Source organism: Callithrix jacchus, chromosome 18, assembly GCF_049354715.1.
Source record: "Callithrix jacchus isolate 240 chromosome 18, calJac240_pri, whole genome shotgun sequence".
NCBI lineage: Eukaryota > Metazoa > Chordata > Mammalia > Primates > Cebidae > Callithrix > Callithrix jacchus.
Genome location: NC_133519.1, coordinates 11,457,085 through 11,479,829, shown reverse-complemented (window position 1 = coordinate 11,479,829; position 22,745 = coordinate 11,457,085). Strand labels below are relative to the sequence as shown.

The 22,745-nt window shown below is 46.2% G+C and overlaps 1 protein-coding gene across 20 annotated transcripts in view; it reads right to left on the bottom strand.

Moving 5' to 3' along the window:
* Positions 1–22,745, bottom strand: part of TUFT1 (tuftelin 1) — a 44,575-nt gene that overhangs the window by 12,113 nt on the left and 9,717 nt on the right. For 5 of the 20 annotated variants that reach the window (XM_035280349.2, XM_035280352.3, XM_002759921.6 and 2 more), the window contains exons 2-7: positions 11,296–11,370; positions 10,786–10,887; positions 9,172–9,258; positions 8,548–8,637; positions 6,677–6,742; positions 2,576–2,689 (exon numbers count right to left, since the gene is read on the bottom strand). In XM_035280349.2, the coding sequence (XP_035136240.1) occupies positions 2,576–2,689; positions 6,677–6,742; positions 8,548–8,637; positions 9,172–9,258; positions 10,786–10,887; positions 11,296–11,370 (534 nt within the window). Of the gene's footprint in view, positions 1–2,575; positions 2,690–6,676; positions 6,743–8,547; positions 8,638–9,171; positions 9,259–10,785; positions 10,888–11,295; positions 11,371–17,829; positions 17,949–22,745 lie in introns of all 20 variants that reach the window. The other 15 variants (XM_035280351.3, XM_002759923.6, XM_035280356.3 and 12 more) reach the window with 6 other exon arrangements.

Below are 22,745 nucleotides of genomic sequence, written 5' to 3'. Positions count from 1 at the left end.
CACACACACACAAATAGCTGAGCATGGTGGCAGGCATGTGTAATCCCAGCTACCTCAGAAGGCTGAGGCAGGAGAATCGCTTGAACCTGGGAGGTGGAGGTTGCAGTGAGCCCAGATCACATCATTGCACTCCAGCCTGGGTGACAAGAGCAAAATTCTGTCTCAAAAAAAAAAAAAAGGTGTGCCAACTTGGCCCACCAGTAGGAATGAGCTGAGGAACACCTCCTTTTTAAAAAAAAAAAAAAAAAATTATTTATGTATCCTATTTATTATTTTGAGACAAGGTCTCAGTCTGTTACCCAGGCTAGAGTGCATGGCACCATCATAGCTCACTGCAGCCTCCACCTCCTGGGCTCCAAAGATCCTCCCACGTCAGCCTTCCAAGTGGCTGGAACCACAGGCATGCTCCGCCACACCGGGCTAATTTTCTTACTTTTGTAGAGACAAGGTCTATGTTGGTTAAGCCGGTCTCAAACTCCTGGGCTCAAGGATCCTCCTGCCTTGGCCTCCTGAGCGATTACAGGCGTGAGCCACAGTGCCCAGCAGGAAGCATCTCCCATCGCAGGAGGTGCTGTGTACTATGCGGTTACGAAACAGAACCTCTTCTAACCTCTGGGCAGCGGCTACAGCGGTCGTGGCACTTTTGAGATCCAGAGTAGCAGACTCCTCCATGCGTGATTAAACCCAGTAAGTATTTCTATCATTTCCACAACTTCAAAATGCCTCTCAATGCAGGAATTTCTTTCCAAAATTCACAACCTGGTCAGTACGACAGCCTCAACCTTCCTTCCTCCTGTTTTGCTCGGAAAAGGTAGGAAATAGCTGGTTACCAACTGATACATCACCAACGAAATTATACAAACTGTAGAATCTGAAATAGATGCAACACACCCCTCACCACACAGCTACTTTGTTCTGAGACGACAAACTACTTTTAATATTACCCTAAGTCCAAGCTATTTACAATAGGAAACTCTGCTTATTAAACTGATTGCTAAGAAAAATGTAGATGATTTTAGGCCAGGCGCGGTGGCTTATGCCTGTAATCCTAGCACTTTGGGAGGCCCAGGCGGGTGGATCACAAGTTCAAGACCAGCCTGGCTAAGATGGTGAAACCCCGTCTCTACTAAAAATACAAAAAAATTAGCCAGGCACAGTAGCAGGCGCCTATAATCCAAGCTACTCAGCAGGCTGAAGCAGGAAAATTGCTTGAATCCGGGCAGCAGAGGTTGCAGTGAGCCGAGATCACACCACTGCACTCCAGCCTGGGCGACAGAGTGAGACTCCATCTCAAAAAAAAAAAAAGAAAAGAAAGAAAGAAAAATATAGACTATTTTATATTGCTAAAACCCTTCCAAATAATAAAGTGCCCTCACATATATCACCTCACTGGATCTACACAACAAACTTGTAAAGTGCATTTCATTCACCCTTTTTCCAAAAGTTGAAACAGATACTCAGAACTGCTTGTTCAAATAAGACCTCGGCTAACACAAAAGCAGTTTATCATCCTCGGTGCCCTCCTTCTTCACCCCCAGCCCTCCTCTCAGAAATTCTCCTTCTCAGTTCCATGAAAAAGAAGAGTTCTGGCTGGCCTTTCTTTCTACCAGCTCCCAGCATGCCTAGGCAGGATATAACCCTAGCATAACATATTCACGACACAAAGGATACTTTACTGTGGAAAAACAAAAGCAGGTAACAGATGGTTAACCTCACACAGAGCAGTTAGAAAACTGCCCACGGGCCTCGTGTGATGGCTCATGCCTGTAATCCCTGCACTTTGGGAGGCCAAGGTACGCAGACTACTTGAGCCTAAGAGTTTGAGACCAGCCTGGGTGACATGGCAAGACCCTGTCTCTACAAAAAATACAAAAAGTAGCCAGGCGTGGTGGTGTGCACCTGTTGTCCCAGCTACTCAGGAGGCTGAGGTGGGAGATGGCTTGAGTCGGGGAGGTGGAGGTTGCAGTGGGCCAAGATCGTGCCACTGCACTCAAACCTGGCAACAGAGTGGGACCCTGTCTCCAAAGAGAGAGAAAACTTAAGATACTCATTCTAGACCACGAAACTCTGCATAGTTTAAAGCTGCATCTAGGGCCCAAATCCTCTGACTCTATAAGTGCAGTTCTTTCTACAACAACACAGACTTAGTCACTCATCCAGTCCACGTTTATGAAGCACCCATCTAATACCAGGTATTGTGCTAGACACTGGGGACTCGGGGGTGACATGCCAACAGTAGTCCTTGCCTGCATGGAGCCTTAGAGCCAGGGATTCTTACCACAGCACAGACGGAAATGACTTCTGAATTACCTGCTGCCCCAGATGGGCACCACCCTCAAATTCATCAGAGCAGGGAATCCCGAGCTGACCTTTGAACTGTGGGCCAGCCTTGGACAGTAAATAGTACAACTGTCTAGGAGAGGGAAAAGCAGACCAGTGCTCCAGGCTTCACAGCTGTGCCTTTCCAGTTTGTGGCACTCAGCCAGAGACAGGAAGTCTAAGCTGAGACAGCACTGGCACCTGCGTTCAGTAGCCCACCCTTTAGGGCACTTTCTCCCTGAATCCCAAATCTCACCTCGAAAGCCACACGGTCTGACTGGTGCTGCCGCTCGGCCTCCTGAAGTTTGGCCAGCAAGTCCTTCACAGTCTTCCTCAAGCTCTCAACATCCTCGTTTATACAGATGTCCACCTACAGCCAGAGCAAGGATGGGAAAGGGAAGCCATCAAGTTTCTGACTTGGTAAGAAAAGGTCCCCTCCCAGCCACACACTGGGTTGGATCATCTCATTCAGACCACCCTCACAAAAAACTTATCATCACAGGAGGGGAGAGTTACCTTAGGCAACCAAAAATTCTGAGTTACTCAATGACACATGATCCCTTCATACCCTAAGGAACTGGCTGGGTGTGGTGGCTCATGCCTGTAATCCCAGCACTTTGGGAGGCTGAGGCGGGTGGATCTCCTGAGGTCAGGAGTTCAAGACCAGCCTGACCAACATGGGGAAACCCTGTTTCCACTAAAAATACAAAAAATCAGCCAGGTGCAGTGGCACATGCCTGTATTCCCAGCTACTCAGGAGGCTGAGGCAGGAGAATCGCTTGAACCCAGGAAGTGGAGGTTGCAGTGAGCCAAGATCACGCCACTGCACTCCAGTCTGGGCGTCAACAACAAAAACTCCGTCTAAAAAAAAACAAAAACAGGCCAGGCGTGGTGGCTCACGCCTGTAATCCCAGCGTTTTGGGAGGCAGAGGTGGGTGGATCGAGAGATCGAGACCATCCTGGTCAACATGGTTGAAACCCCATCTCTACTAAAAATACAAAAAATTAGCTGGGCATGGTGGTGCGTGCCTGTAATCCCAGCTATTCAGGAGACTGAAGCAGGAGAATTGCCTGAACCCAGGAGGCGGAGGTTGTGGTGAGCCAAGATTGCGCCATTGCACTCCAGCCTGGGTAACAAGAGCGAAACTCCGTCTCAAACAAAAACAAAAGCCTCAAACACCCAATTATTTTAGGACGTGCTCAGTAATATTTCATGTATGTATCTACCAATCGATTTCTTGGCGAGTATGTGCATGCCATTTATAGGTATGTGTCCTGCTTCCCTCTATCTGCCTAGAGCTCTCTGAGAGCAGAGACCATGTTCCCCTTTGGACTACAGTTCCCACAGGACAGGGACTGTGTCACATCCATCACAAAGGAAGTGGTCTAAAAGCACAGCCTTTACCATTCTCAGCTTCTGGCACTGAGAGCAGCATACAAAGGGTTACTGACGGATGGCCAGATTTAGGGCAAAAGCATGCAATGAGTCCAGGAATCTGATTAATGTAGAAAAAGGTGTCTCATGGAGGTAACTGCTCAGTCTCTCCCAGACACACCCAATTGTGGGCCGGTGGTTAGGGATGAACAGACATGTAGGGTCTCGCCCCCATCTCTGCTGCACAGGCACCAGACACTTCATTACAAGCTCCCTGTGAGTCTGAGAAAAATCTCTCCCCGTCTTGCACAGCGGGAAGCAGCAATGCCTTCAAACCGGAGCTCAGAGTTCTCGGCTGGGAGGAGGGAGATAGGGTCCCAGTTTCTGCATTATCCTCGGGTCCTGTGGGCCTTCATTTCTTTATCTGTGAAGCAGTGAGTACACTCCCTTCCACACCCTGCCTTACAGGCTGCCTCAAAACTAGGTAAGATAACATCCGGTACAGCTTTGAGCTTGTGCGAAGAAAGAGGCCAAACAGATATTACCAGGTATTATTGTAATTTGTTGCCAACAACGTATTTGCCAAATACGGTGATTCAAAGGAAGGAGAAAGTCCAAACTGCACATCTGAAGCAAGTGGTTAGAATCACAGCATTCCAAATCTAGGTGTCAAAAGTTATCCAATTTCCCTAAATCCTCACCTGAACCAATGGCCGGGTGAAAATGTTTTCAAAGGCTCCTGAAACACAACTATTATGCACTTATTTCAAAGAGTGTCCTCATAAGATTGTTTAATGACACGGAAAACGTTCATGAAAATATTATTTCATCATATGATATAATATGAAGCAAAAAAACTAGGTTAAAAAACTACATGTAGGAGGCAGAAGCAATGAACTAGATTTTGATACAGCAATGTAGATAGATCCTAAAAATGTGGTACCAGGGAATAAAAAGAACAAAGAGAAAAGAAGATATAGCACAAGTGCATCATATATATTGAAAACACTTTACAGGCATATTTAAAGCCATATATTGAATTCACCAGAGTGAATGCCTCTTGCAGGAGGTGGAGAGGCAAAAAAAAAAAAAAAAAAAAACCAAAAAACTAAAACCAGTGAGAGGCCTTGACAGGACCCCTGAACTAACGGGTGGATCTGATTCAACCTATACTTGAGGACCAAAAACACCCAATGCAAAAACATACCCAACTAAAGAAACAAAAAATTATAAAGGAAGGTTACATATTGTACAATATGAATATTGTCAATATATATTTGCATTCAGGGAAAGACAATTTCACTGTGGTTTTTATCTGAGTAGATTACAAGTGACATTTGTTTCTTCTTTCACTTTTCTGTGTTTCTCAATTTTCCAAATTTTCTACAATATGCATGTTTTGTATATGATCACAAAAAAAATAACAACAAGCTTTTTTTTAAGTACAGTCATGGTGGCCTGGCGCAGTGGCTCATGCCTGTAATCTTAACACTTTGGGAGACCAAGGTGGGTGGATCACCTGAGGTCAGGAGTTTGAGACCAGCCTGACCATGGTGAAACCCCATCTCTACTAAAAATACAAACATTAGCCAGGCATGAAGGCTCATGCCTGTAGTCCCAGCTACTTAGGAGGCTGAGGCAAGAGAATCACTTAAATCCAGGAGGCGGCGGGTTACAGTGAGCCAAGATCACACCACTGCACTCCATCCTGGGCGACAGAGTGAGACTCCAATCAAACAATAAAACATAAAGTACAGTCATGGAGGCCAGGCGCAGTAGCTCATGCCTGTAATCCCAAAACTTTGGGAGGCCAAGGTGGGCAGATCACTTAAGCTCAGGAGTTTGAGATGAGCCTGGGAAACACGGTGAGACCCTGTCTTTACAAAAAATACAAAATTAGCCAGGTGTGGTGGCACATGTCTATAGTCCCAGCTACTCAGGAGGCTGAGGCAGGAGGACTGCCTGCCAAGAGGTCGAGGCTATAATGAGCCATGATTGCACCACTGCACTCCAGCTAAGATGACATGGGGAGACCCTGTCTCAAAAAATAATAAAAATTTAAAAATAGGCTGGGCACAGTGGCTCATGCCTGTAATCCCAGCTCTGTGGGAGGCCAAGGCAAGAAGATCACTTGAGCCCAAGATTCAAGACCAGCCTGGGCAACCCCATCTCTACAAAAATTACCCAGGCATAGTGGTGCATGCCCTCTAGTCCCAGCTACTGAGGTGGGAGGACTGCGTGAACCCCAGGGTCGAGGCTGCAGTGAGCCATGATCGCCACTGCACTCCAGCCTGGGCGACAGAGTGAGACTCTGTCAATCAGTCCATCAGTCAAGTACAGTCATGGAAGGAAATACTATGCAGTTATTCAAAAGAATGAGGTAGATCTATATGTACCGACATGGAAAGAAAGTTACAATATACTCTTCAATTTAAAAAAACAAAGCAAGCAAAGAATAATGAATTTACCATGATCTTATAGTTAAGAAAAGCACATGTATGTTATATACATATATTTATCATGTACATATGGTGTACATATAACGTATACATGATATTTAAATATGGTTGTCTATGTACATAAAAATACTCTAGAATACTGGCACTCCACTGTGGGTAAACATTAGTATCACCTGAAGAGCTCTTTAATGTCCTAATGCCCAGGCCGCTGATCAGAACAATGAAATGACAAGCTCTAGGGACAGGCCCCAGGCATCACATCTTTTAAAGCTTGCAAGGCCATTCCAGTGAGCAGCTGAGGCTGAGAAGCACTGCCCTAGAAAGATCCACCCACTTCAATCTGTTAACAAGGAGTGAGAGTGGGGAGGAGAATTTCCACTCTTTATATTTCTCTGTTGTTTGAATTTTTATCTCAGCTACTACTCTTGTATTTAATGAGAGAGAAAAAGCAATAAACAAAGGGATGGGAGGAGGCGATGCCGCCCCAGCTAAGCAGAGCACCGAGGTGTCCTCTGTTACCTACCTCAGGTGAGCTGCTGTACGGGGCCGGGGGACTCTGACTCAAGCCATTTGGCTTTTCTAGCACCACCTGTTCAGAGAGAAATAAAATTGGTAGTTAAAACACATGAAAGCAACCAACTTTGAAATATTATTCTCCTAACACTCAAATCTTAGACCCGGAGAGTGAGAGGAAGGAGACTGGACGGAAAGGACAGAGAAAAAGAAAGGGAGGGAGAAAAAAGAAGGAATGAAGAAAGGAAAGAAGAAGAAGAGGGAAGGAAGGGAAAGAGAGAGAGATTTCCAGTGTTCCATGAGAAAACAAACAAGAGGGGATGGAGAAATATATGTGGCCTGGAGAGGGATACCCTGGTCTTGCAGGGAGGGTGAAAAAAACCTTGGGCTAAAACCTTCCAGCAGGTGGAAAAATATGTGGAGCCCGTTCCTCCTAGCCAGGGAATACAAGCAGCTGCCTACCACAAACAAAGGGTTTTCCTGCCTCCGGGGATCCTGACAAAGTTTAACAAAGCAAAAGTCACAAAGGGAAGCAGCTTTTTCAATTCTGATTATTCATCATATGACAGCTGGTTCACGCAAACAAGGGCGCCAGACTTTGGGCCAGTCTCTGAGCACATTAAGTTCTTCCACCCGACAAAGCAGCTCTCACTAGGCAGAGGTGGGCTCAGGCACTGAAAGGCCTACCTCCAGCCAAAGCAAAAATTAGGAAATGTTCCACCCCACAAGCCTAGTGCATGCCAAGACAAGAAACTTTCCTTGCACCAGCTGCTGGGCCACTGTTCCCTTCAAGGGAATGAAGGCAGAGGCTGCTGCTGGTGCCAGAACCAAAATGCAAATAAAGGATACAACTCAGTAGGCCAGGCACGGTGGCTCACTTTGGGAGACCTAGGTGGGCAAATCACAAGGTCAGGAGTTCAAGACCAGCCTGGCCAATATGGTCAAACTCCGTCTCTACTAAAAATACAAAAAGATTAGCAGGGCGTGATAGCTTGTGCTTGTAGTCCCAGCTTCTCAGGAGGCTGCAGCAGAAGAATCACTGGAACCTGGGAGGTGAGGTTGCAGTGAGCCGAGATCGCGCCACTGCACCCCAGCCTGGGCGACAGAGTGACGCTCTGTCTCAAAAAAAAAAAAAAATACAACGCAGAATCTAAAGGCGGATGAGGGTAACGTCACAACTCTTTGTGATAGACAGACAGCTCTGCTCTGCTCTCCTGAGGACATTTCTGTCCCCGAGTTTTGGAAAAGCTGAAAAGCAGGATCCTAGGATTATCCATCCCAGAAAAGACTTATCCAATTTGTTCAGTCTAAGAAATATTTACTGATGCCTTCTACATCCCAGACCTGGAGGGAGTGGGAAGGTGGTGATACAGACACAGGGTGGGGGTGGGGTGAACTCCTAACCTTGAGGAGCTTCCCATCCCAGGCTACACATAACTACATATGATTAATAACAGGCTAGGGCAAGGACTTCCATTTACACTACAGGTGTCACCCAAACTAAGCAAGATCAGCTCATGAGACGTGTGGATTTACAGGTGATTGTCTGCTTTATAAAACTCTACTACTATAAGAAGCTTGATCACAGAATCCTTACAGATAAGAGGCTTTGCTAACAACTGATTTCATTTATTTAAGTTCAGTTTCTGTACAGTATTTCAGGAGGTGTACTTGTGCTTAAGCTGACATGTGTAAATGTAAGTGCTCATTGACTGGAGAGTCCTAACTAGACTGGGAGTGCTCAGAGGAGCCAGCATCACCTCTACATTCTCCATCCCAGCAGGGGTGCTAGATTCGGCACACACTGGGTGAACGGCCTGGCACAGCCCCACCTCCTCAGTGGGAACCCAACTGAGGAGGAACCCAACCATTTCCTATTACCTGTTTCTCCTGCCGATGGAGAGAATCTCCCAGGTCCCTGTCAAGCTTGCTACTTATATCCTCCCGGAGCTTCTGCAGGCAGTTCCTGGCCTGGGAGGGGAGGGCGAGAAACTTGAGCTTTAGGGTAGAGAAAGAGAGCGCACCAACTCACCCAACTCTGTGCCCCATCCCCGGCCTGTACTGTGAGTCAGGCACTGTCCTAAGTACTGGCTGAAGGATGGAGGGAGGAACCCTGGTCAAGTGGGGCTGCAGCTGACATTCTAGTTGGGGAGACACACAACACAAAAGACAAATAAGCAAAACGTGTAATATGTCATATGGGAATAAGTGCCAACGAGAAACATGAGCCAGGAAGAGAGTTAAGAAATGCTATGAAAGGTGGCTGGTAATTTCGATAGGATGGCTGGGGACAGTGCTAGGCACACAGTACTTGTATTTGTGGATGAATGGATCAGGTATGAAGGGTCAAAAGTGATATGTGACACACGGGAGGCCATGGTGGCATTTCAGAGACATAAAGGAAAAAGAAGGGGAAAAACCAGAATCCAAAAAAGAAGGCAACGAAAAAAATGTGAGGTTTGGAGATATGACCTAGGCCCTGCGTGAGAGGGAAGGCGGGCCCACCTCCTGGATGTACTGCACCTCACTCTTCAGCTGGTTAATACTCTTCTCGTGGCTCATCTTGTCTCCAGACCTCCCCTTCAGGTACACCTGAAAGAAGAACGCTATTTGGTTAAGAAACCTCAAATTAAATTAACTACACAAAAATAGGCAGCATCACACAGTGCTGGTGAGAGGGCAAACTGTTACCAGCAATTTCCTGGGTGGAATTTGGTGATTCAGATCAGAAGACCTAAAAATATATTTACTTTTTGGCCTATCAACTCTACTTCCAGAAACTGACCCTAATGCAATACATTTAACTAAATGCTATATAGCTATATTGGCATAAACATTCACACACGTACAATCACGCATCACTTAATCATAGGAATACATTCTGAAGGGTGCATCATTAGGCAATCTCATCCTTGTACACACATCACAGAGTGTCCACGCACAACTCAGATGGCATGGCCTCCTACACCCTTAGGCTGTATGGTGTAGCCTCTTGCTCCTAGGCTACAAAGCTGCACGGCATGCTACTATACTGAATACTGTAGGCGATTATCACACAATGGTAAGTGTTTATGTATCTAAACCTAGAAAAAAATACAATAAAAATGGAGCATGATAACCTTCTGGGGCCACTATGGTATATGCAGTCCGTCACGGACCCAAACGCTGCTATACAGCACATAACTGAACTGTAACTGAATCAATCACATGATACGGAAATTATATCTCAAAAAGCTGTTTTATTTAAAAAAGAGAAATAACAAAAATAATTTTTAAAATTATTTATTTATTTTTGAGACGGAGTCTCACTCTGTCACCCAGGCTGGAGTGCAGTGGCACAATCTTGGCTCACAACTTCGACCTCCCGGGATCAAGCAATTCTCCTGCCTCAGCCTCCCGAGTAGCTGGGATTACAGGTGCCCACCACCACACCCAGCTAATTTTTGTATTTTTAGTAGAGACGGAGTTTCAGCATATTGGCCAGGCTGGTCTGGAACTCCTGACCTTGTGATCCACCTGCCTCAGCCTCCCAAAGTGTTGGGATTACAGGCATGAGCCACTGCACCCAGCCAAATCATTTTGTTCTTAAAAAATAAGTTCCGTCGGCCAGCTGGGGTGGTGCATGCCTATCATACCAGCATTTTGGGAGGCTGAGACAGGAGGATTGCCTGAGCCCAGGAGTTGGAGACCAGTCCAGGCAACACAGGAAGACGGTCTCTGCAAAACTAAAAATAAATAAATAAATAAATAAATAAATAAATAAATAAGTTCCATCAGGATGAGACCATTATAGGAAAATAGTAAGTTCCATAAACACACCTCCCACCTCCCTCCACAACCTCCAGCAGCACAACATGGACAGTGGATAGGCCCTTCGCACGGTCATCCAGTCCACCCCCTCGCCTGGGGCCAGGCTGCACCAAAGTTGCTCACAGGCCAACTGTAGTCTCCTGGTATTAATTAAGACATTTCCAGAAGACTGCCAGGAACTAGCATCTCAGGTCTGGTCCCTTCCATCAAACCACAAGCTCCCTTTGGCAACAACATCAACTGCTCCCTCTCATGTCCGTGCAGGAAGAAAGAGGGCAGGGAGGAAAGGTGGAGGTGAACTAAGCTTACCTTAATGATCTCCTCATGTCCATCATGGGACTCCACCAGTTCTGAAGCCAGAGAATGACCAGCTGAGCGGCCAGACACCATGGCGTAGGTCTTCCTGCCCGCCTGGCCAAAGAGAGACGAGAGAGAGAGAGAAATGGCTCAGAAACCACATGACAAGCCCAGAACTCCTGCCCCTCAACCAATGCAGAAGACCTGATTCTCAAAGGACTTGAAGGGTTAGTCTGACTTTCCTCTGCAAAAATTCGTTTCAGAAATTCTAAAGGAAGCCACACAGCAGCAAGAACACTGGCTGGGGAAAATTGGCAGAAACAGCAGGTTAGTTTTAATTTTAGTGGGGGACTCCTGTCCCAAAGCAAGGCACAAGGCTCAGGCAAGCTGGATGCTGCTGAAAGGAGGTGCTCCCATGCTCCCGACGGCAGAGACGGCTCCAGGCAGCACTTGGGGAAGGGGCCAGCAGCAAGGAAGCACTGGTGTGGGGAGGGAGCCAGGCCCACCAGAATTCCGCAGTACCTTCTGGGCTATGTGTTCGAGTTCATCTCCTGTCAGTTCACCCTGGAGAGTCAGTCTGAGAATGTCCACGCTGCCCTAATAATGACAATGACAGCAACAATAACCTCTCACCTTTACAGTCTACAGATACAGAGTGCTAATGGGACACGGGTGCCTCTGCCAGCCCTGTGGAGCAAGCCTTATCACCGCCACTTCACAGACAGTCCAGGGAGGTAGCTTAGGTGGCCCAAGATCAGGTGTCTGGGGTGACTCTGGGACCATCTGACAGTTCTTTCTTTCACAACAAAGTCTACACCGCACACGGCTCTGTACGGCTCCAGCGGGGCCACCCTGGTTCTTGGACTGCAGGGAACACGGTGCATGTACTCCTCTTTCTCCAGCTGTGGAGAGGTCATGCCTGGACTGCTCATCCTCAGTCCAGAATTTCTGCTCCTGACAATGCAACAGCAAGTTACTGATGCACTTTACAAGACTAGCATATTCCTCCCAAACTAAACTACAGGAAAATACCTGAATTCAAACTCCCATTTCTACGAGCCACACAGAAATTATCTAAGTGAAAGCAGGCAAGATAATAGGTATTTATCTAGAGATTAACCTAATCTCAAAGAATGAAGCAGGTTTTCCTTCATAAGTCAAAGGGTGTGTGTGTGTGTGTGTGTGTGCGCGCGCGCGCGCACGGGCACGCGTGCTTTTGAGACAGAGTCTCACTCTGTTGCCCAGGCTGGAGTGCAATGGTGCAATCTCAGCTCACTGCAGCCTCCGCCTCCTGGATTCAACGGATTCAAGCAATTCTCCTGCCTCAGCCTCTAGAGTAGCTGGGATTACAGGTACTCACCACCACGCCTGGCTAATTTTTGTATTTTTAGTAGTGATGGGGTTTTACCATGTTGGCCAGGCTGGTCTGGAACTCCTGACCTCATGATCCGCCCACCTCAGCCCCTCAAAGTGCTGGGATTACAGGTGAGCCACCACACCCGGCCCCCAAATCAAGATTACGGGCTCATGCCTGTAATCCCAGCACTTTGGGAGGCCAAGGTGGGCAGATCACCTGAGGTCAGAAGTTCAAGACCAGCCTGGCCAACATGGTAAAACCCCATCTCTACTAAAAATACAGAAAAATTAGCCAGGCGTGGTGATGGGCACCTAGAATCCCAGCTACTGGGGAGGCTGAGGCAGGAGAATCACTTAAACCCGGGAGGCGGAGGCTGCAGTGAGCCGAGACTGTGTCATCGCACTCTAGCCCGGGCAACAGAGCGAGACTCCATCTCAAAAAAAAGAAAGAAACAAAATATATGGAGGTTACTCTCTGCCACAGGAGGTGACACTGAAATATCAGCCTCCTCCCACTTCTTGGAATGAATCTAAATGTAAGAAAGACAGAAGACACCGCCACAATGGCCCTTAGACCTTCCCAACCCTAGCAAAGTAGCTGGTTTTATAAAAACATTGAACTCCTATGAAATAAAGCCACATCCTTAAAGTAGCAGGCAACACTCTCCACAGTCTGGGGAAACTCGCCCTTCTTTCTACCGTCTCTCAGCGCCCCATCTGATATATTCTGTGGTTTCCAACTTCAGTGCCTTTGCTCCCATCATTTGCTGTGCCTTAAATATCCATTCTCCCCATTTTCACCTAGGGTATCTGCAAGTTCCTCAAGAGCTCATGTTCAAATGCCTCATCTTTCCATGATGCTACCCTGCATCCTGTGGGAAACACAGCTTCCCCTCCCTGAACTCCCACAGTGTCCTAAGGCCTCCCAGGCATCTGCTTCTCAGTTATTTGTGTTCTGTGAAGATTTACCCATTCTGTTAACTCCTTGAGGGCTGTTGTATGCCACAGCTGTTCACAAAGGTATTTTCTGAATGCACAGTGAATGTTCCACGACATCTAGGTCAAGAGAATATTACAAAAGAAAGAAGAGGAAATGATTTCAAAATAGCCAGAATGGCTGCCAATTCTTTCTTCCCAGGACATAGTTGCACTTTTATTAAAATATTATCTCGGCTGGGTGTGGTGGGTCACACCTATCCCAGGACTTTGAGAGGCCAAGGCGGGTGGATCACCTGAGGCCAGGAGTTCGAGACCAGTCTGGCCAGCATGGAGAAACCCCATTTCTACTAAAAATACAAAACTCAGCTGGGTGTGGTGGCAGGCACTTATAATCTCAGCTACTGGGGAGGCTTAGGCAGGAGAATCACTTCAATCTGGGAGGCAGAGGTTCCAGGGAGCCAAAATCACACCACTGCACTCCAGTTTGGGCAACAGAGCAAGACTCCATCTAAAAAAAGGAAAAAAAAAAAAAAACCACTATCTTCCCATACCTGGAGGCAGCTGGGAAAAGGAAGGGCATCCTTCAGTCAGAACAAAAGAGTTAGTAGCTAATGAAGGTCAAGTCTAGTCTGTTTCATAAACCCAGGCTTTTCCAATTAGAACAGCATAGACAACGAGGCTGGACTGGGGCACTGAGAGATGATTCCATCCAGTCATCGGAATTCCAGGTGGAGAGGAGAAAGAGGGTGAGTTGAAATGTTCTCAAAGAAATAATGACCAAAAACTTTCAAAATTTGGCAAAAGACACAAACCTATAGATTCAAGAAGCTAGGCAAACCTCAAACAGAATAAACATGAAATTCATGCCATGATAGATCATAATTAAACTTCCGATTAACTAAAGACAAAGAAAACGTCTTGAAAGCAGAGAAAAATAACCTGTGAGGAGAAAACAATGTGAATAACCGCAGATTTCTCATCAGAAATGACAGAGGGTAGAAGGAAGTGGCATACTATTTTTCAAATGCTGAAAGAAAAGAACTGTCAGCAAAGACCTGGAATCAACCCAAATGCCCATCGATGATAGACTGGATTGGGAAAATGTGGCACATATACACCATGGAATATTATGCAGCAATCAGAAATGATGAGTTCGTGTCATTTGTAGGGACATGGATGAATATGGAGAACATCATTCTCAGCAAACTGACACAAGAACAGAAAATGAAACACCGCATATTCTCACTCATAGGCGGGTGATGAAAAATGAGAACACATGGACACAGGGAGGGGAGTACTAAACACTGGGGTCTATTGGGGGGAAAAGGGGAGGGCCAGTGGGAGGGGGAGGTGGGGAGGGATAGCCTGGGGAGAAACGCCAAATGTGGGTGAAGCGGTGAAAGCAAACAGAACACACTGCCATGTGTGTACCTATGCAACTGTATTGCATGCTCTGCACATGTACCCCAAAACCTAAAATCCAATAAAAAAATAAGAAAAAAAAAAAAAAAAAGAAAAGAACTGTCAATTCAGAATCCTGTCACAGAGAAAATATCCGTCAGTAACGAGTGGGAAATGAAGACACTCTCAGATGAAGGAAAACTAAGAGAATTTCTCACCAGCAGACCTACACGAATAGAATGGCTAAAAAACTTCTCTAAACAGAAAGGAAACGATAAAAAAGGAAATTTGAGCCGGGTGCGGTGGCTCACACCTGTAATCCCAGCACTTTGGGAGGCCAAGGCAGGCAGATCATGAGGTCAAGAGATTGAGACCATCCTGGCCAACATGGTGAAACCCTGTCTCTACTAAAAATACAAAAATTAGCTGGACATGGTGGCATGTACCTGTAATCCCAGCTACTTGGGAGGCTGAGGCAGGAAAATCGCTTGAACCCGGGAGGCGGAGGTGGCAGTGAGCCGAAATTGCGCCACTGCACTCCAGCCTGGCGCCAAAACAAGACTCTGTCTCAAAAAAAAGGAAATTTGAAATATTGGGGGGGAGAGGGGGAGGGGACAGGAAGGAAGTGAAAAGGAAAGGGAAGGGAAGGGGAAAGGAAAGGGAAAAGGAAAGGAAAAAAGCACCTTTATTTGTAACAGCCAAAAACTAGAAACAACCCAGATGCCTCCAGTAGAGAAATGGGTGAACAAATTGTGACATATCCATTATTGTGGAATACTATCGGCAATAAAAAGGATCAAACTATTGAATTGATACACGCAACAACACTCTCCAGAGAATTTGCTGAGCGAAAAGAGCCAATCACACAAGTTTACGTGCTGTATAATTTCGCTTGTGTAACATTTTTAAAACAACAAAATAATAGAAATGGGAAAAAGACTGGCAGTTACCAGGAATTAAGAAGAAGGCGGGGGCAGAAGGGAAGTGGGTGTGGTTCTCAAAGGGCAACATGAGGGGACCGGTCCTTGAGGTGATGGAAATGTTCTATAGTGTGACTGTATCAACACCACTGTCCTGCTTGTGATAGAGTTCTTTTTTTTTTGAGACGGAGTTTCACTCTTGTTACCCAGGCTGGAGTGCAATGGCTCGATCTTGGCTCACCGCAACCTCTGCCTTCTGGGTTCAAGCAATTCCCCTGCCTGAGTCTCCCGAGTAGCTGGGACTACAGGTGCGCACCACCATGCCCAGCTAATTTTTGTATTTTTAGTAGAGACAGGGTTTCACCATGTTGACCAGGACGGTCTCGATCTGTTGACCTCGTGATCCACCCGCCTCGGCCTCCCAAAGTGCTGGGATTATAGGCGTGAGCCACCGCACCCGGCCTGAGTTCTATAGTTTTGCAAGATGTTATCACTGCAAAAAAGGAAATAAAGGCTACAGGGGATTTCTATTATTTCTTGTAACTGCATATGAATATGTAATTATCTTTAAGGAATTAATATTTCTTGAAGTACTTTCAGGGACAAAAAGAATATAATGAAAATAAGCATTTATAATCCTGCCACCCAGAAAGAGCCACTATTAAAATATTAATGTATGCCTTATAATTTTTTTTGAGAGGGAGTCTCATTCTGTTACCCAGAATGCAATGGCACGATCTTGGCTCACTGCACCCTCTGATTCCTGGGCTCAAGCAATCCTCCTACCTCAGCCTCCCGAGTAGCTGGGATTACAGGCGTGAGCCACCATATCTGGCTAGGTTTTTGTATTTCTGATAGAGACAGGGTTTCACCATGTGGCCCAGGCTAGTCTCAAACTCCTGACCTCATGTGATTACCCCCCACCCCGCTTTGGCCTCCCAAAGTGCTGGGATTACAGGTGTGAGCCACCACACCTGGCCTTAAAATTTACAACTTCTATTCATCAGAAGACACTGCTAAGAGGACCGGCGTGGTGGCTCACATCTGTAATCCTACCACATTGGGAGGCTGAGGTGTGCGGATCACCTGAAGTCAGGAGTTCCAGACCAACCTGGCCAACATGCTGAAAACCTGTCTCCACTAAAAATAAAAAAATTAGCTGGATGTGGTGGCACATGCCTGTAGTCCCAGCTACTCGGCAGGCTGAGGCAGGACTGCTTAAACCTGGGAGGCACAGGTTGCAGTGAGCCAAGATGGTGCTACTGCACTCCAGTCTGGGTAATGGAGTCAGACTCTGTCCAAAAACAAAAAAAAAAAAGAGGGCCAGGCATGGTGGCTCACAATCTCAGCACTTTGGGAGGCCAAGGTGGGCAGTCACCTGAGGTCAGGAGTTCGAGACTAGCTGGCCAACATGGTGAGCCATCCCCCATATACACTAAAAATACAAAAATTAGCTGGGCGTGGTGGCATTCCCCTGTAATCCCAGCTACTGAGGAAGCTGAGGCAGGAGAATCGCTTGAACCTGGGAGGCAGACGCTGCAGTGGTGCTGAGATCATGCCACTGCACTCCAACCTGGGCGACAGAGCAAGACTCCATCTCAGAAAAAAAAAGGAGTGTATGACAACCCACAGAGCAGAAGAAATTCATCATATGTATATCTAACAAAAGATGTCCAGAATACATAAAGAATTTCTACTATCCAAAATGACTAACATGGGATCCTGGACTGAATCCTGGATCAGAAAAAAGATATTAGTGGAAAAAGTGGCAAAACCCAAATAGTCTACAACTTTGCTAGCGGCACTGTACCGACACTAATTTCTTCGTTATAACAAACGTGCCATAGTAACATAAGAGGTTAACATTGTGGGAAAACTGGATAAAGGGTATACAAGAGTTCGTACAATCTTTGCAACTTTTCTGTAAATTTAAAATTATTTCAGGCTGGGCGTGATGGCTCACACCTGTAATCCCAGCACTTTGGGAGGCCAAGGTGGGCGGATCTCCTGAGGTCAGGAGTTCGAGACCAGCCTGACCAACATGGAGAAACCCCATCTCTACTAAACATACAAAATTGGCCAGGCATGGTGGCGTATGCCTGTAATGCCAGCTACTCAGGAGGCTGAGGCAGGAGAACCGCTTGAACCTGGGAGGTGGAGGTTGTGGTAAGCCGAGATCGTGCCATTCCACTCCAGCCTGGACAACAAGAGTGAAGGTCTGTCTCAAATAAATAAATAAATAAAATAAAATTATTTCAAAATAAAGTGTTTACTTAAAGAAAGAGGCCAAGTGTGGTGGCTCTTGCCTGTAATCCCAGCACTTCGGGAGGCTGAGGTGGGCAGATCACGCAAGTTTAGGAGTTCAAAACCAGCCTGACCAACATGCAGACACCCCGTCTCTACTAAAAATACAAAATTAGCTGGGCGTGGCAGCACATACCTATAATCCCGGTTTCTCAGGAGGCTGAGACAGGAGAATCACTTGAACCCAGGAGGCAGAGGCTGCAGTGAGCCAAGATTGTGCCACTGCACTCCAGCCTTGGCAACAAGAGAGAAACTCTGCTTCAAAAACAAAAAGAAAGCGAGAAACCGACAGTTAGGCATGCAGCCCAATATAAAAACAGGTAGAAGACGCCCACAGTCACGTCATTATGAGGATACCCAAATTTTCAATAAACATATGAGAAGGGGGTCAATTTCATCAGGCATTATCAGAGAACTGGAAACTAAAACCACAAAGTAATACCACGAAATGTCTATCAGAACAACTAACATGAAATGGATAAAAAAAAATACCAAATGTTTGGAAGATGTGGAACAGCCAACACTCTGAGATGCTGATGCTGGGATTCCACAGCATCACAATCGCTGGAAAATTCAGAAGCACGACCAAAGACGAACACAAAAGTGGCCTAAGGCACAGCAATTCTACCACTAATTACTCAACAGAAATGCAAATGTACGGTCTCCCCCAAAATAAAGGCCTCAGAAGAAAGAGGTTTTCTCTGACTTTCTCCTGCCCTCATCTCTGGCCTTTCATTCCTTCCCTCCACATCCCAAGGCTACCCACAGAAACTAGAATCCCTCTTCTCCAGGCAGGTCACAGAAACCAGAACTCCTTTCCCCCAAAGCCAGCCATAAAATCTAAAAATATTACTCTAATTTTCCACCTCTCTATTAAAAACTGGCCATAAAGAAATTACCTGACCCACTTTGCTTGATTTTAAGTCATAAGACCCCCATTCCAGACAGGCTCCTCTGGCCTCATACCCAGAAGGAATGCTTAAGAGAGGTCAAGAAGAATCTAGATAGACAGGCCTTGCTGGGTTTCCCCAGTCAGTTTCTTAGCATTGGACCATCCCCTTTCTGCCCAGTCCTATTTCTACACAGCTGTCTCTACTTTGTCAAATCAAGAATGGACAGTTTCTGATTCGGTAAGGTCAGATTTTAAAAATAATAAAAATTTTCAAAAAATGGACACTTTCCTCTCTATATTCCAGTCTTCCATCTGAAGGTTCCTATGTCACCTAAAACTACGATCAAATAAATGTTTATGCCTTTTTTCCTATTAATGTCTTTTGTCAGTGATTTTCAGCAAAACTTCCAAGGGTGAAGGGGAGGCTATCCCTTTGCCCTGGCACATACATATGTTTCCCATAAAAGCACGTATTCTAGAAAGTTCACAGTAGCATTTTTCATAATAGCCTCAAACTAGAAATTACCCACATGTTCATCAAGAGTAGAATAAATTGCAATATATTCATACAATGAAACTTTGTTCAACAATGAAAAAGAATGAAGTACCGTACATGCAACATCAGTGAATGCCACAAAAATGCTAAGCAAAGGAATCCAGACCCAAAAGTACGCTATATGATTCCACTTACATAAAAAGCACAAAAATAGTCAAAACTAATAAAATACACACTGTGGAAGTCAGGATAGTGGTTACCCTTGAGGGTGGAGGTAGGAGGTAGGACACGAGGGGGCTTCTGTAGTGCCTGCAACGATTTGTTTCTTGATCTAGGTGCTGCTTACAGGAATGCGTCTAGTTTGTGAAAATAACTTAACTGTACATTTGTGATGTATATACTTTTTTGTATATATGTTACTATTAAATGTTTGTAAAAACAAAAAATCTCAAACTCCTTATTATGGTATGAGAGTCCCCTTATGATCAGGACCATCAGTCTATACCACGCAGTGTTTGGACTCCCTCCAGCACCCCAGTGTACCCTGCTGATCAGGACCATCAGTCTATACCACGCAGTGTTTGGACTCCCTCCAGCACCCCAGTGTACCCTGCTGATCAGGACCATCAGTCTATACCACGCAGTGTTTGGACGCCCTCCAGCACCCCAGTGTACCCTGCTGATCAGGACCATCAGTCTATACCACACAGTGTTTGGACTCCCTCCAGCACCCCAGTGTACCCTGCTGATCAGGACCATCAGTCTATACCACGCAGTGTTTGGACTCCCTCCAGCACCCCAGTGTACCCTGCTGATCAGGACCATCAGTCTATACCACGCAGTGTTTGGACTCCCTCCAGCACCCCAGTGTACCCTGCTGATCAGGACCATCAGTCTATACCACGCAGTATTTGGACGCCCTCCAGCACCCCAGTGTACCCTGCTGATCAGGACCATCAGTCTATACCACGCAGTGTTTGGACTCCCTCCAGCACCCCAGTGTACCCTGCTGATCAGGACCATCAGTCTATACCACGCAGTGTTTGGACTCCCTCCAGCACCCCAGTGTACCCTGCTGATCAGGACCATCAGTCTATACCACGCAGTGTTTGGACTCCCTCCAGCACCCCAGTGTACCCTGCTGATCAGGACCATCAGTCTATACCACGCAGTGTTTGGACTCCCTCCAGCACCCCAGTGTACCCTGCTGATCAGGACCATCAGTCTATACCACGCAGTGTTTGGACTCCCTCCAGCACCCCAGTGTACCCTGCACTCTAACTATCCCCAGCTTTCCCCATCCAATCGTAGGAAGGCATCTAAATCCAAGTCTGTTTCTGCTGACGAGTCTTCCAGTGCAATACGTGCTCCCACCTCCCCAGAGGTGCGTATGTTGCTTTCTCCTACCAGGGTATCCTCTCCCACCTTCCACGTTGCCTCCTTGGAGAATTCCTGCTCAGCCTTCAAGGCATCTCCTCTCTGAGGGTCCTATCCCAGCACTTCTCCCTCAGTCAGAGCACCTACTGCACCCTGCATATCCTGCACTCTATCACGGAGCCCATTCTTTTGCAACTATTCATTCCTCTCCTCCAGTAAAATCATAAGCTCCTTGAAGACATGGAGAGCTGATTTAGCACAATACCTGGCCGAGAACAGGTTCTCAAAAAATATGTGTTGCGTGAGTTCCAGGTGACATGTTCAGGGATTTTCCCAATTCCCTTTGAGAAACCCCGGCTCTTCGGTTTAGAGCAGTATGGAATACTGGAAAAAGCAGACACAGAAAGGTAGCAGAGGAAGGTTAGGGAAAAATTGAGCAAAGACTAAGAATGCAGCTCTAAAAAGAAATATAAGTGGCTAATGGAATAGGAAAGATGCTCACCAGTAATGAGGAAAATGTAAATTAAAACGATAATGAGCTAGTTTGGGGGGATTTAATAACACTTACAGGGCCAGGCGTGGTGGCTCACACCTGTAATCCCAGCACTTTGGGAGGCCGAGGCGGGTGGATCATGAGGTCAAAAGATCGAGACCATCCTGGTCAACATGGTGAAACCCCATCTCTACTAAAAATACAAAAAATTAGCTGGGCATGGTGGCGCGTGCCTGTAATCCCAGCCACTTGGGAAGCTGAGGCAGGAGAATTGCCTGAACCCAGAAGGCAGAGGTTGCAGTGAGCCAAACAAGAGTGAAACTCCGTCTCAAAAAAAAAAAAAAAAAATTACACTTACAGAAATATAAAGATAAGACATGTACAAGTATGTTCAAAGCAGCACTGCATGCAATGGCAAAACACCAGAAACAACCCAGATGTCCCACTGACAAGGAAATGAACTTTTAAATTACCTATGATTATTATATTATTATTTTTGAGACAGGGTCTCACAGCGTCGTCCAGGCTGGAGTGTAGTGGTATGATCACACCTCACTGCAGCCTTGACCTCCCAGGCTCAATTAATCCTCCCACCTCAGCTTCCTGAGCAGCTGGGACTACAGGCATGCATCACCATGCCTAGCTAATTAGAAAATGAATGAATAAAACCTGGCAGATTAGTACAATGAACTACTATTCAGCTTTGACAAGAAATGAACTACACAACATGCATTGACGTGAATAAATATCAAAATAAATGTTAAGTAAAAAAGCAAGCTGGCGCCAGGGGCATTGGCTCACACCTGTAATACCAGCACTTTGAAAAGCCAAGGCAGGCAGGTCACTGGAGATCTGGAGATTGAGACCAACCTGGTCAAACTGGTGAAACCCCATCTCCACTAAAAATATAAAAATTAGTTGGGGGTGGTGGTGCATGCTTATAATCCCAGCTATTTGGGAAGCTGAGGTGGGAGAATGGACTGAACCCAGGAGGCGGAGGCTGCAGGGATCCAAGATCCCGCCACTGCACTCCAGCCTGGGAGACAGAGTAAGACTCTGCCTCAAAAAAAAAAAGAAGAGAAAAAGAAAAAAAAAAAGAAAGCAATTTGGGTCAGGCACGGTGGCTCATGCCTATAATCCCAGCACTTTGGGGAAGTCAAGGCAGATGGATCACGTGAGGTCAGGAGTTCAAGATCATCCCGGCCAACATGGTGAAACCCTGTCTCTACTAAAAATACAAAACACTGGCCAGGTGTGGTAATGGTCCCCTGTAACGCCAGTTACTTGGGAGGCTGAGGCAGGAGAATCACTTGAACCCGGGAGGCAGAGGCTGCAGTGAGCCGAAATTGTGCCACTGCACTCCAGACTAGGTGACAGAGTGAGACTCCATCTCAAACAAACTAACAAAAAAGCAAGCTGTAGAATATAAATATGTATACAGAGCTCAAAACATGCCAAACTAGGAAATATATCATTTGAGCCTGCAGTAAATAAACACAAAATTCAAGACAGTGATCACTTCTGCGGAGGAAGCAGAGGGTTATGATCTGGAAGGGACTTTAGGGCTTCAAAAGTGTTGGTAATGTTTTCTTTCTTTCTTTCTTTCTTTCTTTCTTTCTTTCTTTCTTTCTTTTGGGGATAGAGTTTTGTTCTCGTTGCCCAGTGTGGAGTGCAACGGTGCGATCTCGGCTCACTGCAACCTCTGACTCCTGGGTTCAAGTGATTCTCATGCCTCAACCTCCCAAGTAGCTGGGATTACAGGCACCCACCACCACACCTGGCTAAGTTTTTGTA